This window comes from Oryzias latipes, chromosome 8 (genome assembly GCF_002234675.1).
Source record: "Oryzias latipes chromosome 8, ASM223467v1".
Taxonomy (NCBI): Eukaryota; Metazoa; Chordata; class Actinopteri; order Beloniformes; family Adrianichthyidae; genus Oryzias; species Oryzias latipes.
The window spans coordinates 19784996-19800956 of NC_019866.2; the positions used below are offsets into that span (position 1 = coordinate 19784996).

The following is a 15961-nucleotide window of genomic DNA, read 5'->3' on the forward strand; positions in this document are numbered from 1 at the left end:
TTATTTTTTTAAAGTCAAGACTTTTAATTTGAAAGATTTAGTAAGGAGGCAGAACAAGGACCTTTACCTTTATTGGTTAGCAATGTGTCATTCATAAAAGGGGCGGGGCTTATCTGTATCTGACCAGTTGTTTCTGTTTACCGCTTACGGCTAGGCTAACAACATCATACCTATCTAGTCTGTTGCGTTCTTATAACGACCCCAAATAACAAGAAAGTTTGAATAAAACAAGTTGCATAAAATATTACATTTTTCTTATTTAAAAAAATTCTGAAAAAGAATTCCATTCGACTCGGAAGAAGGCGTGTTCGGTAGAGCTAACGGTTTTGAGCCAAGGCCAGAAAAGGTAGCCACGAGAAAGAAGGACTAAACTAGGAAAAAGGGGTGTTTGTTTATTTATTATTATTATTATTTCTCTGGACTCGTGCCACCAAAATGAGAGGTTCTTATGGAGACAGAGATAGAGACCGAGGTCGTGACAGAGGGTAAGGGTCATTAAATCAGAATAAAACTTACTTCTAGCATGCTAGCTTAGCTAGGCTGGTGTAACAGGTTGTGTTTACTGCAGATATAAACAACACATCTTTAGTTTGTGGAGAATTGCTCTTGTTTTGACCTTATGTCGTTGCATTTTTGAAACAGTAGTCCTCGCTTTGGGTCCAGTCGAGGCGGAGCACCTGGTAAAAAGTTCGGAAACCCGGGTGATCGTTTGCGCAGGAAGAAATGGGATCTGGATCAGCTGCCCAAATTCGAGAAGAACTTCTATAGTGAACATGCTGAAGTGGAGCGAATGAGCCAGGTACTGAAATCAAACAAAGCTTTATTTATTTATAAGAAAAAAATGCTTTGAGAAGCTCAAACTAAGCACTGTGCAATAAGAAGAAAACAAGGAGCCACCTGAATTTGAATTACCCCCCCCTCCTGACTGCTGATATACCTCACTAATGTTAAAAGACACGATAATCACTGATATGTTTGATTCATAATTGTCGTCCCTTGTCAGTTTGACGTGGAGGAATTTCGTCGGAAGAAGGAAATAACAGTTCGTGGATCCGGATGCCCAAAGCCGCTCACCAGCTTCCATCAGGCCCAGTTTCCCCGTAAGTCTTCAAACTCCTCTTCACAACCACTGAACCTGCTTTGGCAGGACTAGCCGAGACTCATGTTTCTGACCGTCTGTCTAGAATATGTGATCGACGTGCTGATGCAGCAGAATTTCAAAGAGCCCACAGCCATCCAGGCGCAGGGCTTCCCTCTGGCTCTCAGTGGAAGGGACATGGTGGGAATCGCTCAGACTGGCTCTGGGAAGACTTTAGCGGTGAGTCACAGCCTCTGAGATAACTCTGTAATTGTTATCACGAGCATTGCAGGATCTATTAACTTTGATCGGTTTGTTTTCGTCAGTATCTCCTGCCTGCCATAGTTCACATCAATCATCAGCCTTACTTGGATCGAGGAGATGGACCCATTGTATGTGAATACCAATGCATTACTTACTTCATGCTGCTCTCCCATGTTTAGATGGGCATTCCTGGGTCTCCTGGTATATCGTGACATTTATTGTGTGCGTTTCAGTGTCTGGTTTTAGCTCCAACAAGAGAACTGGCTCAGCAGGTCCAGCAGGTGGCATGCGATTATGGGAAATCATCCCGGATCAAAAGCACTTGTGTATATGGGGGCGCTCCCAAGGGACCTCAGATCCGGGATCTGGAGAGAGGTGAAAGGAACTGACACCCCCCCCCCAATGGATATTGTCACATGCCTTGAATCCGTGTCAGAATTATTTCCCATGCAAAACACTTAAAAATTGCATCTTTTAGGTGTTGAGATCTGCATCGCCACTCCAGGTCGTCTGATTGACTTTCTTGAGTCAGGAAAGACCAACCTGCGGCGCTGCACCTACCTCGTTCTGGATGAAGCTGACCGCATGTTGGACATGGGCTTTGAGCCGCAGATTCGCAAAATTGTGGACCAGATCAGGGTAAAGCATGTCTCTGGCTACCTGTGACGTTTTATGTTTTGAAATATTACAACCCACACTGATTGCATAAAGTCATTGCTATTCACTTGATGTGTGTGTTTGTGTTTGTGCAGCCAGACAGACAAACGCTCATGTGGAGCGCCACCTGGCCTAAAGAGGTGCGGCAGTTGGCAGAAGACTTCCTTAAAGAGTACGTTCAGATTAACATTGGAGCTCTGGAGCTGAGTGCCAATCACAACATCCTGCAGATCGTGGACGTTTGTACGGAGAGCGAAAAGGACCAAAAGTAAGCATCAGTTTAACCACTGATGAATGTGGGTTTGATTAATATCAAAGTCAAAACAATTGTTTTTTTTCTTCTTTATTTTCCTGGTAGGAATTTTATTTTTGTTTTAAAAACTTGCAGGTGTTTTAGGGCACTTTTAATCGTTTTTAGGATTTTCTAGTGTTTCAGGAGGACATTGAAGGTTATATTCCAGTACTGTTTGTTTCTAGTTGTTGAACAAAAGCAGTGCTTTTTTTTATTTTTTAAGATCTGTGCACACATTTAAACATGTTTTATGAAGTCAAATTAGCAGGTTCGTGTGATAGAAAAGGCTCTAAATGAGGCATTCACTTGCATTTATTATGCTGAAAAATTCTCAAATGAGCAGCAAGAAAAGAAAAAGTAGAGGCAATGAAACATGTTTTAGATTTTATCAACACAAACTCATAAATGAACTTTTTTGTTTGTGAAGAAATGACTTTGAGAGAGATGGAGCAGCTCAGACAGCAGATGTTTCTCTGCAGGTTGATCCAGCTGATGGAAGAGATCATGGCCGAGAAGGAGAACAAGACCATCATCTTTGTAGAGACCAAGAAACGCTGTGATGACCTCACACGCAGGATGAGGCGTGACGGGTGAGAGCAGCATGCTGCCACGGTTCAGTAAGGCTGGGTAGTTCTCAGTGATCTAATCATCGTTCGTTTTTCAGGTGGCCAGCAATGTGCATTCATGGAGATAAGAGCCAGCCAGAGAGGGACTGGGTGTTGTCGGGTAAAAAAAGCCCTCTTATTTTGTCCTCTCTTTTGAGAAATCGTTGAATGAATCTGATCGGTGGTTGTGGATGTTTCAGAGTTCCGTAGCGGTAAAGCTCCCGTCCTCATTGCGACTGACGTGGCTTCACGGGGTTTAGGTATGTAAAGTGCTGGCCTGTACAGCAGAGGCGGTTTTTCCTCAGCATACGAACATTTCAGCAAAGGATTAATAATCCATAACTGCAGGTTAGGAGCTGGACATCACTGCCAAATGTGTTTAAAGCATCTTCATTCAGTTTCTCAAAATAACAGCTTAAATTATAACTATTCAGTTTTCATTTTCCTATTTCTTCTAGAACAACGACTTTTTAACTAATGCTTGAAAGTGAACAGATGTTGAACTTTCCTTTAGTAAAATAAGTGAAGCATCTCTGCACCAAAAAGATGCAGAGATGCAAGAAAGGGTAAAAATAAAATGGACAAATATTTGAAATCCAGATCTACTTTTTTATTGTACTTTTCTTTTCAGAAAAAAAAAATCAATTTAGTTCAGAATATTTGATGCTTCTCATAGTTGAGTCTGATTGGAGCATCTGATTGGTTCAAAGTTGAACAGTGTGTCAGTGTGTGGGGCGACGCTGGCAAAGCTGCTCCCTGCCGGTTTGCGGTCAACCTTTAACCTAATTCTGTGTTCATTTGTTTTCTTTTTCATTTTGTTTGTTTGTTTGTTTCAAAGTCTCTCCTCTGGCAACTAGAAGGCCCTGGGAGCCTGCAGCCGGAGCTAGGCATGACTAATCGAAAGCTGACTCGGGGAGACACACAGCCCGAATAATCAGTCCCAGATGCTGCAGGATAAGCCTGCTCACTAAGCCCTCCCCCCTCCTACCAGGACTGTGGTGGCCTGGGTCATTTGGGGCGGGAGGGGGGCAAGCTTGGGATGCTGCTGGGCTTCCAAATTTGATCAGTGTTGGGGGCAGCTGTCAGAGGAGGGCCAGTGAGAAGATGGTGGACTCCCTTTGGTCCTGCTGTCACTGCTGTGTTGATGATGGAAGCTGCTGCAAATTCCCCAAGAACATCTGGCAGGCCCCGTCCCCACCACCACCACCAACTCCAATTTTGGACTAAATCTAAATTAGCCCCACAGATGAAGAACTTTGATTGAAGCTGGGGGAGGCAGTGGTGGGGTTCAAGAAGATGGAGAGAAAGAAAGAGGCCGTGGGTGGAAAGACTCTCCTCTAAACTGCTCCCTGCTGCAGCCCCCGACACCCCCGGCAGGCGGCTGTGGAGGCCCACCTCTCCCTCTGCGGACGTCATGTCTGGTCCTGGCTGGCAGGAGTCCTGGTCCGGAGGAACCACCTCTCTGATCAGTTTTCCCTCTTCCTCTTTTGTTCGATCCTTCAGCAGCTCTGTCTGGAACTCTTCTTCATTTACGTCTGCTTGTTTGGATCCTCGTTTTCTTTCCATTCCCTCTGACTTCTAACATTTTAACTGTTCCTTCATCAACTCCACTGTGTGGCCCCTTCACTCCCTTCCATAATCTGTGTTCACGTCATACCTGGCTGCTAAGTCGGGCAAAAAACCGCCAGATCAAATGTGCAAACAGGAGCTCGCTCCGACCTTTACTTTTCCTCTAGTGTCTGTTTCTTGTTACTACATGTTTTTTTAAAAGATGGGCTCTTTTACACCACTGCCATTGGAAGGAAGTGACCCGGAACCACAGCCATGAAGGCCTTTTGAGGGCCCACCACCACTTCCTCCCGTTTAGAAAAGACCCGCCTCTAAAGTAGCTAAGACACGGCCGAAAGGTCCAGCTGGAGCTCTGGTCCAGACCGCCCAGCTTTGGGAGCGCTGTGGAGGAGTGGCGAGGTGGGAGAAGGGACTCCTTTTTGTCCTGTGAGCTCTCCTCGTGCCCCTGCAGACCTCCCAGGACTGTCGGTGGGGAGGGGGACAGAGAGCTGACTCTGATACAGGGTAAGTACTGTCCCTCGCCCCTTCCTAAGACTTGTTTTCTTCTAATCAGCAGTGATTTCTGAGCCCCTCGTCTGTAACGAGAAACAGACCTCCTCCTCGGTTTAGCTGACCTGACACCAAAGTTCTTCATCAGCTCCACGTTTCGGCTTAAACTTTTGAACAAACAAATCTAAGTCCCTTTTATGAAAAGAATGAATCTGCTAACTTGATTATGGTAAAGCTGTGCTTTGCAATGGTGTGTACTGTACACACATCAGCTGACTGGTAAGTTGCACTTTCAGAGGATGATGGTATCTTGCAGGTATCGTACGTCTGAATATTCTCACTAAAATTCTTACTAAAACTGTAATTTGGTGAATTTAGGGCGCCTTGAACTGGTTCTGAGTCTCACTCTGACTTGTTTTTGTTCTTTCCTTCCTGAAACTGACTGGATGCTGCCCACCCCCTTCTCTGATGCTCCTTCGCTCCCTCTCAGATGTGGAGGATGTCAAGTTTGTCATCAATTACGACTATCCAAACTCATCCGAGGACTACATCCATCGCATCGGCCGCACCGCCCGCAGCACTAACAAAGGCACGGCTTACACCTTCTTCACTCCGGGGAATGTCCGGCAGGCCCGGGAGCTCGTCCGGGTGCTGGAGGAGGCCCGCCAGGCCATCAACCCCAAACTGCTGCAGCTGGTTGAGACCGGACGGGGAGGAGGCGGGGGAGGTGAGGGCACATCCACCCAAATCTGAGTTAATAAGGATGCGGAGGTGTTTGCTGATAACCCGCCTCTTCGTCTTTTTTTAAGGCGGCCGCTCCCGTTTCCGTGGCTCCAACTCAAACAATCCCAATCTGATGTATCAGGACGAGTGTGATCGGCGGATGCGCTCCGTGGGTGGAGGCAGCAGCAGCAAGGAGGGAAACGGCTACGGCAGAGATAACCGTGGAGGAGGAGCCGGCCGTGACGGAGACCGCTCCTCTTCCTCCTCCTACAGAGACCGGAGCGGCAGAGACGGGGGCCGCATCTCCAACTCCCACGACCAGTACCAGAACAACGACCTGTACGGCGGCACCAGGGCTGGCGCAGCGACAGGCGGGGTTCCAGGGGTGCAGGCCCCGCCTCCTCTAACAGGCCCCCAGCCGTTAATGGCCCAGCAGTTCAACCCGCCTCAGCCCATGATGGGCCTAATGGGCCAAGCCTCCTTCCAGTTTGTTCCTCCTCCTCCACCGTCGATCCCAAACAGGAAATGATGTCACACTGCAGACGGGACTTGGACCAACGTCAGCAACTTAACCCTTGTGTTATCTTAGATGGCCCCACCCTCACATTGACGTGTTCTCCCTACCATGACAAAGGTGGAAAGATTTCATGTAATCCATGGACACCAGTGAAGATCACAAATCATTGAAGAAAAAAGGTTCAGAGCACTGTCTAGTGGGTCTAGATGACCCTACTCCCAATGTCAAAGTGCCTAGGATAGCACAAGGGTTAAAAGCTTTGCATTGTTCAGGTCGCAGGCGTTTAGACCGGGACAGAACGGAAAAATGGCCGGATGATTTTTAAGTTTGTCATTTTAGTTTGTGTGTGTGTGTGCGTCATCGTGTGTAACAGGTAGGTGCTTAAGTTTATATACGTTTAATTTCCTTTTTGTCCTTAAACTTAAATATTAAAACTTTTGAGCTTTCAGTTTTAAGCCAAATTATGAGAACTTTAGCTTTGTTTTTCCCCACATTTCCCTTTTTTCAGCAACACATTGGAGTTTAACAGCAAGTCTTTGCTTCAGTGGTCGAGATGTTCTTGGTTCACTGCGGTTTAATAAACGTATTCGGTGCAGGATTGCCTCATCTTTTTATTTTTGTCAATACAGAAATAAGAACAAGACATTTTGTATAGAGAGAGTAAAGAAGTTTTATACATGATCTGCAAAAACTAAAGATTCATTCATGGGTTGTTGGATGTCATTTCATAAAAAGCACATTTTCATAAATAGATTTCATTTTTCTTCAATGGAAACCAATGTCATTTTGAAATAGCAGAAAAAGGACATTTATTTCTGCTCTTGCAGACTGCACAGGTCAGACGCACAGAACCAATCTGCTATCGCTGGCATTTATTGGGAATCAGTGCAGTGGAATGTTGGGGGCGTGGCTTGCAGAGAAGCCGACATGCATCGGTGACTGCAGAAAGGAGCCGGTCGGGTCCGAATGGGGCGCTGTGCTGAGAGCGGCTCAGCTTGCATATACTCTACAGTTCAAGATAAATGCTTCAACGTTAAAATAAGTCAAATGAAGAAGTCCCATTTTAAGTTAACAGTATCAAACATGATGAATATATTAGGATGTAGCTGATCAGACAGAACATGGACGTGTAACAGATGAAATCATTCAAAAATCACTTAACTTTAAATAAAGTTACAATGGTAAAATAGGCACATATGGCAGAGAACACACATCACAGTAGACTTTTCCTTACACCAGATAGAGGGAATACAGTACTTCCAAAACAATCATTCTCTGGAATCAAAATGTTAAACAGAACAGAAACACCACATAAAGTTGAGTACAGCCTTTTGTCTTTCTGCAAACTAACTAATGTTTACTGAGCGGGATTTCTGCAAGCATGAGTCCAGTGTTCACAGGCATGCTGAGGTGAAGGAGCGGAAAAAAAACATCTAGCACAGCTAATGAGTAAGCTCACCTCGTCTTCGTTGCAGTTTAAAATAAAGAGTGCAGCAATGTCCAGCAGACAACAGCTGACTGATGTAAAGCACATGACTGAGTAACCCAAATGAATTCAGTACAGTCTGATTGTAAAAGAAACCGTTTTCCAACCAGTGTGGTGCTGGACAGTTTTGAGGGGGGGGGCACATCTCAAAGCAAAAAGTTTCTTGGTTTCAGGTTGTGTTTGGATGCTATAGCTGCCCCCACTTCCCCGGAGGAGGAAACTGTTCTATGCTGCCGCTCTCGCTGTGCCGCTCCTCCCCTAAGCTGAAGGATAGCGTGTACTGCAGCTTCACTTTCTCCTGAGGAAACGACAGAAAAGCTTCAGCCTCCACAATCGCTCACCCCATTTCAAGACCCACTCCGATTCTAACACGCTCTGATGACGGAGGACATAGATAAAGGAAATGAAGTCTATGGGATTTTGGCTTCTTGGAGCCAGCTTCCTGTTTGGAGTCACTCAGTTCAGTGCTCATATCCAGTCAATGGCATAAACACAGATGAATGTTTGACGGGTGGCAGGGCAGGTTTGCTCCACGCCAACAGTCCCGCCCTCAACTGGGAGGCAAATTTCAAATGAATTACTGCTGCTCTGCAGAAACTATGTCCTAGAAGCCGACACAGGTTTTTTGATTTTGGCTAAAAAAAACGGCGTAATCATAACTAAAAGACCACGCTTTGAAAATAGATCTAAAGATGATCGGAGTGGGACTTTAAAGAGAAAAACAAAAGACTGGGAATCTCTTCCTACCTTGTTTGGGTTTGATACCAGCAGGATCTGTGTGATGGCAGCAGGGGGGAGGATGGGGTTGAACGCCGGGAGCTCAGTTCCTGATGGAGGCTGCAGTTTTACCGCCATGGACTGCAGGTCATTAAAGGAAAAAACATTGATTATTCAGTCAGCCGCAGAGGATTTTGTTCATCTTGTATCCTCGCCGACCTTTGGAGCAGTTGTCTGGAAGTTGATATTGGTGACGGGGATGGGGGCGGACGACAGCATGGAGATGATCACCACCAGCACGTCAGGCCGAGACGGAGGCGAGTCACGAGCAAAATGGAAGAGAACCCGCAGACTGTTTCCATCAAACACGGTTACAGGTAAGAGACTACCTGCAGCAGCAGCAGAAGAAGAAGGTTTTAAAATCTGTGCTGGCTCAACAAAAACTATCAGGAAGCTGAAACGACGACTGATCAAATGATTTAGTTTGGACTTACTGGGCTTAATGGATTCTAAGGGAACAACCACATTACTTAGTGAAACTTCTGCAGAGGGAGCTTGGAAGTGAGTTGGGGATTTTTCCAGCAGCGTGGCTCCGAGGTTAGGAAGACGAGCAGGATGCTCGGGAGTGAAGGCTACAGAGGAGCTCGTGCAGGATTTGTTCTGGAGGTCTCTCAGAGTCGGTTTGGACTGCTGCTTGTCCCTTAAGAGAAGGAAGAGGAGAAACTTAGTGTAAAAACAAAAATCAGAAACTTTATTTACACTTGACAGCAATCATTTGAGACAAAATGAGCAGAAGAGTAAAAGCATTTGCACACAAAACATTATCTGAAAACACGAAAACACATATCTACTCAAATAAAACACAAAATACTGTAGGAAACATTGGAGTTAAACATAAATGTCATTAAAATTGATAAGTAAAAATGAATTCATAATCATTGATACTAAAGTGCAGTTGAATTATTTATAAAAAATACAGATCAATAAAATGTTGGTTGTAATAATAAAATGAATGAATCTCCTGTGGCTCAGAAGGGAAAGGACTCGGGCTTGAAGAGCATTTTAAGAGCAGAATTTTCTCTTTTCTCTGACAAACTGGCTTTTTTCTGCGGATTTAGCAGCAGACATTCAGGTGTTTGGTACCATTTGACCTGCAGACCCTCAGGAGGCAACGACTGCTGCAGCAGCGTCTTTCCCAGCAGGTCCAGCTCGTCCAGAGCAGAATTCCCGGGGGTGGAACCAGAAGAGTGGGGCTGAGAGGGGGGGTCGGGACTCAGGAGGAGGCTGGGAGCTGCTGGGAGGTCTGGCTCCGTGCTCTCAGAGGACTGGAAGGAGAAAAGCTGTGTGTGAACGTGGACATTCAGATTCCACTCAAATGGTTTTCCTGCTTCCAACCTGGAAGGAGTCCCACGCTGTGGAGTCCTCAGGCTGGGAGGGGGGGTTGGAGGCGTGCGTTCCGTCACTTAAACCTGAACAAAGATCGTTCGACTTTTTGTTTTTGTTTACAATCGTGCGTTTTCTAGCAGCTCCGCTGCCTCCAAACATTCAAATACCTGTGAGGATTCAATGAAAAACATGTTACCAAGTGACATCAGCTCGTCGTCAAGGAGACTGATCCCCATCTCCTGCGAGGGGGCGCTGAGGCCGTCTGTAGGAGTGGGAAACTCTGGAAAGGAGGGAGGCGACTGGGGAGACGTGTCCAGACCTGACAGATCCAGCAGTGCTGTCCCTCCCCCTTCAAGATATGAACCCAGGTCACGTCTGCTTTCACTTCACAATTCAAAAACTACCAACAGCATTCCCCCCGCCTACCTGTTGGTTTCTGCGCATTTAACGTGTTGTTTCCGTTTACAATCTCCCCCTTCACCTGCTGCTTGTACAGGTTGATGACATGCGTCAGGCTGTCGTTGGCCTGCAGGATCTCAGCTGTGGACAGACGTTAGAAAAGTCACTGCATGTGGAAAATCCTCCTGAAGTGAGCGGAATGCGATCAGAGAAACATCAACAACACGCAAACCTGCTGTAAAATGTTAAAAACAACAAAGATTCATGTGGAAACTAGATTCATGCACAATTTCAGAATGAAAGCCTTTTTACATTTAAAACAGACTTGGAGACTAAGAATCCTAGTTACAGTGTCTCTGGGTTTCTTAAACAGCAGATTGTCTTCTGCGTTCTGATTGGCTGTAGACCACCGTCAGCCAGTGTCCTCTGTGTCGTGTCTCCTGTGCAGAATGGGTTCAGTTTGGCACATTTACATAAATCCTCGATTGTGAGCAAATCTCTGTTCTCATTCACTGGATAACACTGGATCTGTTTTTCTTTAAAAGGTTCGAGGGTTTAGAGCAGCGGATCTCAAAGTTTTTGTAGCAGAGGGCCAAATTTAAGAACTTGACATTAGACTGGGGGCCAATTTCGGTGAAAAAAAAATGGCTTAACAGAAAAGGTTGTTTTTAATAACTTGAATGACCAAGTGTACAATTAACCAGGCCCTCCAGATGTTTTCCCAGTTGCTGTCGGAGGTTGCTGCCCAGATCTTCTTCTTGTCTAGTAATTGTATAATTTGATGGACTTTTTCTTCAAACTTTTTCTTTTGCTCTGGACTAACAATGTAAGTCCCGTAAGATAAGGGCTTACTTTGCCGGGCCATTTCCAAAGCCACACCGTAGTTACCGTCTGTCACAGCTTCACTGGATTTAGACATTTTTGTGAACATTATCTGCTGTGCAGCATAGCCTAGTTGTAGTTTTTGGAGCTTATTGTTGCGCTCCTCACCGCTAAATCTGTCATCGTTTTTATGATTTGTAATATAGTGACAATTTATTTTGAATTCTTTGAGCATTGCATTTACCTGCTTGCAAAAGAGGCACATGACTTTATCCAGCCCATGAGGTACGACAAAGTAAGCATTTGTCAAACTAGTACGAAAGCGCCTTTTCTTCTCGCCAACACATCGTTTTTCTCAAAGGAACCTGCTCTGGCTGTCTTTTATTGACAGCCAGAGCAGTCAATAAAAGAGAACCCCTGGTTTACAGAGCAACGTGTGAAAATGTGAGAAAAGTCTATAAAGTTTATAGTGAAGGGTTTTACAGCCTAAAAACATCTAGAATTATTATAAAGTTGACTACTTTGTGGATTTTTAGAACAGAGCTTCTTCGATTCAGAAGGGAACACTGTATTCAGGTGGCATTTTGTGTTGCTTTTTTTTGTAAATTAATCATTTATCAATAAACAGATCATTTTCATTTGATTAAACTGGTGATTTCATTTCTGACAGATAATTTCAAAGTTCTATCCAGAAATATTCTTTGAAGCGTTTACTGATGTCAAACATTTGAGAAACCTTTTCTGAAATGACAACATTACACAATGAAGCCAATATATTTTGTTGATTTGAGCCGTGCGGCTCACCCAAAGCTTCATCGTTGTCTTCTGTGTCGCTTGCCAGTCTGAAGAGTGTGGGTCTCATCTTCTCACAGCGCTGGTAGAGATCCTGTCCACACAGGCAAAAGCGCTGAGGTCTGCAGTGTGTTGAAGAAGGTGGAGCTTGGCAGTGAAGCTGTGGGACTCTCATCTCACCTGGATGAGTTCATCATTGCTCTGGCTGGCCGTGCTGCTGTCATAGTCCTGCAGGAGCTGAGTCAGCAGAGCCACGCTCTCCTTCACCTCCTGGATGGCATTCACCCGCTTCGACACCTTCTCTGCTCGCCTCTGATCCTGGAATCACACAAGACACAGTTTTAACTGAGCAGCCGTCCTTCAGAGGCGTTCCCAGACCAGGAGAATATGGGTCTCCCACATGTGCTTTTGAGGATGGAGGTTGCCTGAAAGACACTCTGACATGATTCTATTCTGAGCTCTCAGATTCATTTCTTTCATTCACAGAACAGAGCTTACAAAAACCACCAGCCGGGCCTCTCAGCTCAGAAAGCTCCGTTCCAGAACAAGACACTTCAAAAGACCTGGTCTCAGAGATTTAAAATCTGTTGGAAAAACTGGGAGCCAGATTTACAGGAGTTAAAGGAGTAACGGTAGCAAAAAGATGAGAACAGACCTCCTGCACCATTTCCTTAATGAGTTTGTTGGCGGCTTTCAGGTCCTCAGGGTGGGAGCTGTTCAGCAGGCGGGACAGCATCTGACGGAAAAACCACCACAGGTGACACAGCAGAAGATGAAAAGACAGCCTTAAACCCCTCCACCGTCTGCACCTACTTTGGATTTCTCCTCGTCCTCAAACACAGCATTCTTGGGTCGAGGTGGAGGAAGTTTAAGCAGCTTGTCTGGTGGCAGCTCCGGGTCCTGTTTAATGATTCCTAAAAGCACAGAAGAGGGGCTGATTATTCATTTTTATTTTCCACAAATTAAACACATCTTATCTTGTTTACCTTGTTTCTTCAGCATCTGATAGGCATCGGAGATTTTGGCCTCATCGGGCAGAGCCAGAGTCCAGCTGTAGATCAGCTCCAAAACCTTCTTCTTAACGGGTTCTGGGGACCGGGAGCCCAAGTACTGAGCAGGAGATTCCAGACAAAATGTCATTTTACTGGATGGAGATGTTTTTAGAAGAAATGTGCTGCACTAAAAGACGCTTTACCTTTGGAGAAACTACTTTGATTAGTTCATTCAGAAACCGGAACTTGCCCACCTCACTGTGAAACCTTTTTCCACAATTTTTCATACAAGTTTCCAGAACCTCAGGAGGAAACGGAAACTGAAGCAGGTTGATTTATAAACCATCAAATTCTAAAAGAACTACACAGTTCGGAACTTACCAGAAGAGCCTGCGTGGCCTCCCACTCCTGGGGGGACTGGATCTTGTGGGCCAGGAGTCTGGTGGCGAGCTGAGGTCTAAAAGACAATTTACAGGCGTTCGTTTTCTGTGTTGCTCCAGAAATCGCTCAGGTCCAGATTGCTCTTACCCCTCCAGGTCATTGTTGAGCTGGTTACAGAATGCATGAATGCTGCTCCAGTCCGTCTCTCTGTTCAGAGGGTTTGTTGCTCGGTCTGAAAGGATAGAAAACACAGAAAAGTTGCTCAGCACCACCAGTCCCAACCATAACTAAAGAACTACTGCCGCTCTGCAGAAACTGTCCTAGAAAATGACAGGTTTTTGGATGAAAATGGCATCATCATAATTAAAAGATCATTGGAAACACAGGTCATAATGAACACAGCTAACTTATTTGTGTGTTTGTGTCTTATTCCATTGATTAATGAACACAATAAAGAATGGATGTCAGTAGATATTGTAAATCTGCTTTAATTGTTGTCATAGTAGTGACACACCTCTGGACCTTAAGGACTCATTAGTAAGAATGATGTTCATACACTTCAGTTCAGCATCCAACACCATTATCCCTCAGCAGCTGATCGAGAGGCCGATGGCCTGAACGCCCCGTGGCCTGAACGCCCCGTGGCCTGAACGCCCCGTGGCCTGAACGCCCCGTGGCCTGAACGCCCCGTGGCCTGAACGCCCCGTGGCCTGAACGCCCCGTGGCCTGAACGCCCCGTGGCCTGAACACCCGTCTTTGCATCTGGATCCTGGATTTCCAGACTGAGGGACTCCAGTCAGTCTGGATGGAGAACAACCAGCACACTGAACTCTGGAGCTCCACAGGGCCGTGTGCTTCGTCCTCAGCTGGTAACCTTACTGACTCACTCTAGGATGGATCCTCTGTGGAGATCGTCAGGACCACTAGGTTTGTTGGTGTTCATCTAGCAGAGAACTTTACCCGTTCACCCAACACCAACTCTATCACCAAGAAAGCCCAGCATTGTTTACTTCCTGAGAAGGCTGAGGACAGCCCCTCTGTCCTGAAAGTGTTCTACAGAGGGACCATAGTGAGCAGCTGGATGGTTTGGGACTTGGACTGTTGGACATAAGGAGCTTCCAGTGCATGAATGAGGACAACTGAGAAGATCATCAGAGTATCTCTTCTCCTCTATTAAGGACAATTACACAATTACACTGCTTACACAAAGACAATCCCACACACCCCTCACACACAATCTTCACTTTCCTGCTGCCTGAAAGAAGGTTCTGGAGCATTTGGGCCCTCACAACCAGACTCTCGAACTTTTTACCCCCCTCAATCTCCCAGGCTTCTAAACAACCAGGATTGAAACTATGACAAACAAACACACATGCAAAGAACTGTCCCCGTTTAAATGTATCAAACACATGCATCAAGAATTGAACTAAACAAAACTCCTATATTGTGACTGCAGCAAGGTTTATTTATATTTGCACTCTGTTCTTTTATTTGACATCTTTGATCATTCTTGTTATTCCTCCTTATATTTTTAGCACCAATTGTCTCGTTTTCGGCACGTCTTTTTTCTCTTGTCTTTACTATGTATGCACCTTATTGCAGACTGTGCACTTTAACATGGCTTTGCATTATGTGTTCATAAGAGAAATATCCTCTCACTGCACTTTGTATGAAGCTATATGTGGTTGAAATGATAATATAGCTTATTGAGTCTTGAACGATCTGATGAAGGTTGTCACTACTTGAACAATGACCAGAAAATGGAAATGTCTGCAACTGTATCGTCAGGGAGAATCTACGACTACAAAAACCAGAAACACTTCAGATAGGAAAATATCTTGAATGTGGAACTCCTGTTGTTTCACTCAGCAGAAGCAACGAGCAGATCAGGAACAGAACCAGGAAGTTCTGACAAGATTCCTTTTATATGAGCCAACATCCAGTCTGTGTGACAGGTTTCCTGGAAAATAACTAAGAAGTCACTGCGTCTTCAATGACAGCTGGTGTATATTAAATATTAATAGTTTGTATTTAATAATATGATATGGCTTGCTTTGGGATCCTTTAAAGAGAATATTCAGCACACAGGCTTTTAACTCAGTAAAATATGTTGAGAAGCAAAGCATTATGCGGTAAGGGAACCAACCACAGCACGGGTATCGATTTATTATATTATTGATTTTAAAAAATGATGGGGAGTAATGACTCATATTGTGATAAGAAATCCCTCCATGTTTGGCCACAGAAACTAAGTAATCTTTATTATAGTCGACAACAACAACAAGCCAGGGACTGGAGCACAGACACAGCCGGGGCTACTGTCAGTCACGCGGCAGCTGCTAGCTTACACTTTGTAGTCTGTTTTTCATCACGTGTGACAAATTAATCATTCATAAGTGAATATGTGACACGGTTATGATCCAGCCAAAGACAGCCTGAGCTGCGTCTCGAACGTGAAACCTCCAGTGTCCGTGGCTCAGCTGTGTTCATGAGTTGACAGCTCGGGAGCTAGGTTAGCATAATGTATGCAGCGGCAGCTGCCCCTCTGACCGGCAGTTCTGCAGGCTTTAACGCGGCGTGGCTTCCTCCAAAAGCCACCTAATAGACTTGTTTTATCCCAATTATTGAGACTAAACTCGCTTAGCAAAAAGAGGCTGGAAACACTTACTGATACAGGACTCCAAACTCTCCGTGTCAGGCGGTGCAGCCATCACAACGAGATTTATGTCGTAGTGAAGTCTCACGAGACTTGCATTGAGACGTGGCAGGAGAAGTGGGAGGTTGCCTTTCAC

At 45.2% G+C, this 15961-nt stretch overlaps 2 protein-coding genes across 4 annotated transcripts; one reads left to right on the plus strand and one right to left on the minus strand.

Moving 5' to 3' along the window:
- Positions 1–81: 81 nt before the first annotated feature.
- Positions 82–6789, plus strand: LOC101171584 (probable ATP-dependent RNA helicase DDX17). Of its 2 annotated transcripts, none has more exons than XM_023957971.1 (13): positions 82–485; positions 646–799; positions 1004–1100; positions 1185–1318; positions 1405–1470; positions 1576–1717; positions 1821–1981; positions 2095–2267; positions 2771–2881; positions 2956–3017; positions 3097–3156; positions 5445–5681; positions 5764–6789. In XM_023957971.1, the coding sequence occupies exons 1-13, from the start codon at positions 436–438 to the stop codon at positions 6204–6206; spliced, it is 1890 nt and encodes a 629-aa protein (XP_023813739.1). In that variant the 5' UTR covers positions 82–435; the 3' UTR covers positions 6207–6789. The 2 variants fall into 2 exon arrangements, with proteins under 2 accessions (XP_023813739.1, XP_011476809.1); XM_011478507.3 differs by having other exon boundaries at positions 83–485; positions 643–799.
- LOC101171835 (ADP-ribosylation factor-binding protein GGA1) lies at positions 6788–15961 on the minus strand. Of its 2 annotated transcripts, none has more exons than XM_004071944.3 (17): positions 15838–15961; positions 13317–13401; positions 13170–13245; positions 12992–13090; positions 12783–12906; positions 12610–12710; positions 12452–12532; positions 11977–12114; positions 11809–11890; positions 10210–10323; positions 9980–10132; positions 9793–9866; positions 9541–9722; positions 8892–9097; positions 8617–8786; positions 8428–8538; positions 6788–7978 (listed from the first exon to the last, which is right to left on the minus strand). In XM_004071944.3, the coding sequence occupies exons 1-17, from the start codon at positions 15878–15880 to the stop codon at positions 7868–7870; spliced, it is 1950 nt and encodes a 649-aa protein (XP_004071992.1). In that variant the 5' UTR covers positions 15881–15961; the 3' UTR covers positions 6788–7867. The 2 variants fall into 2 exon arrangements, with proteins under 2 accessions (XP_004071992.1, XP_020561108.1); XM_020705449.1 differs by having other exon boundaries at positions 12992–13108.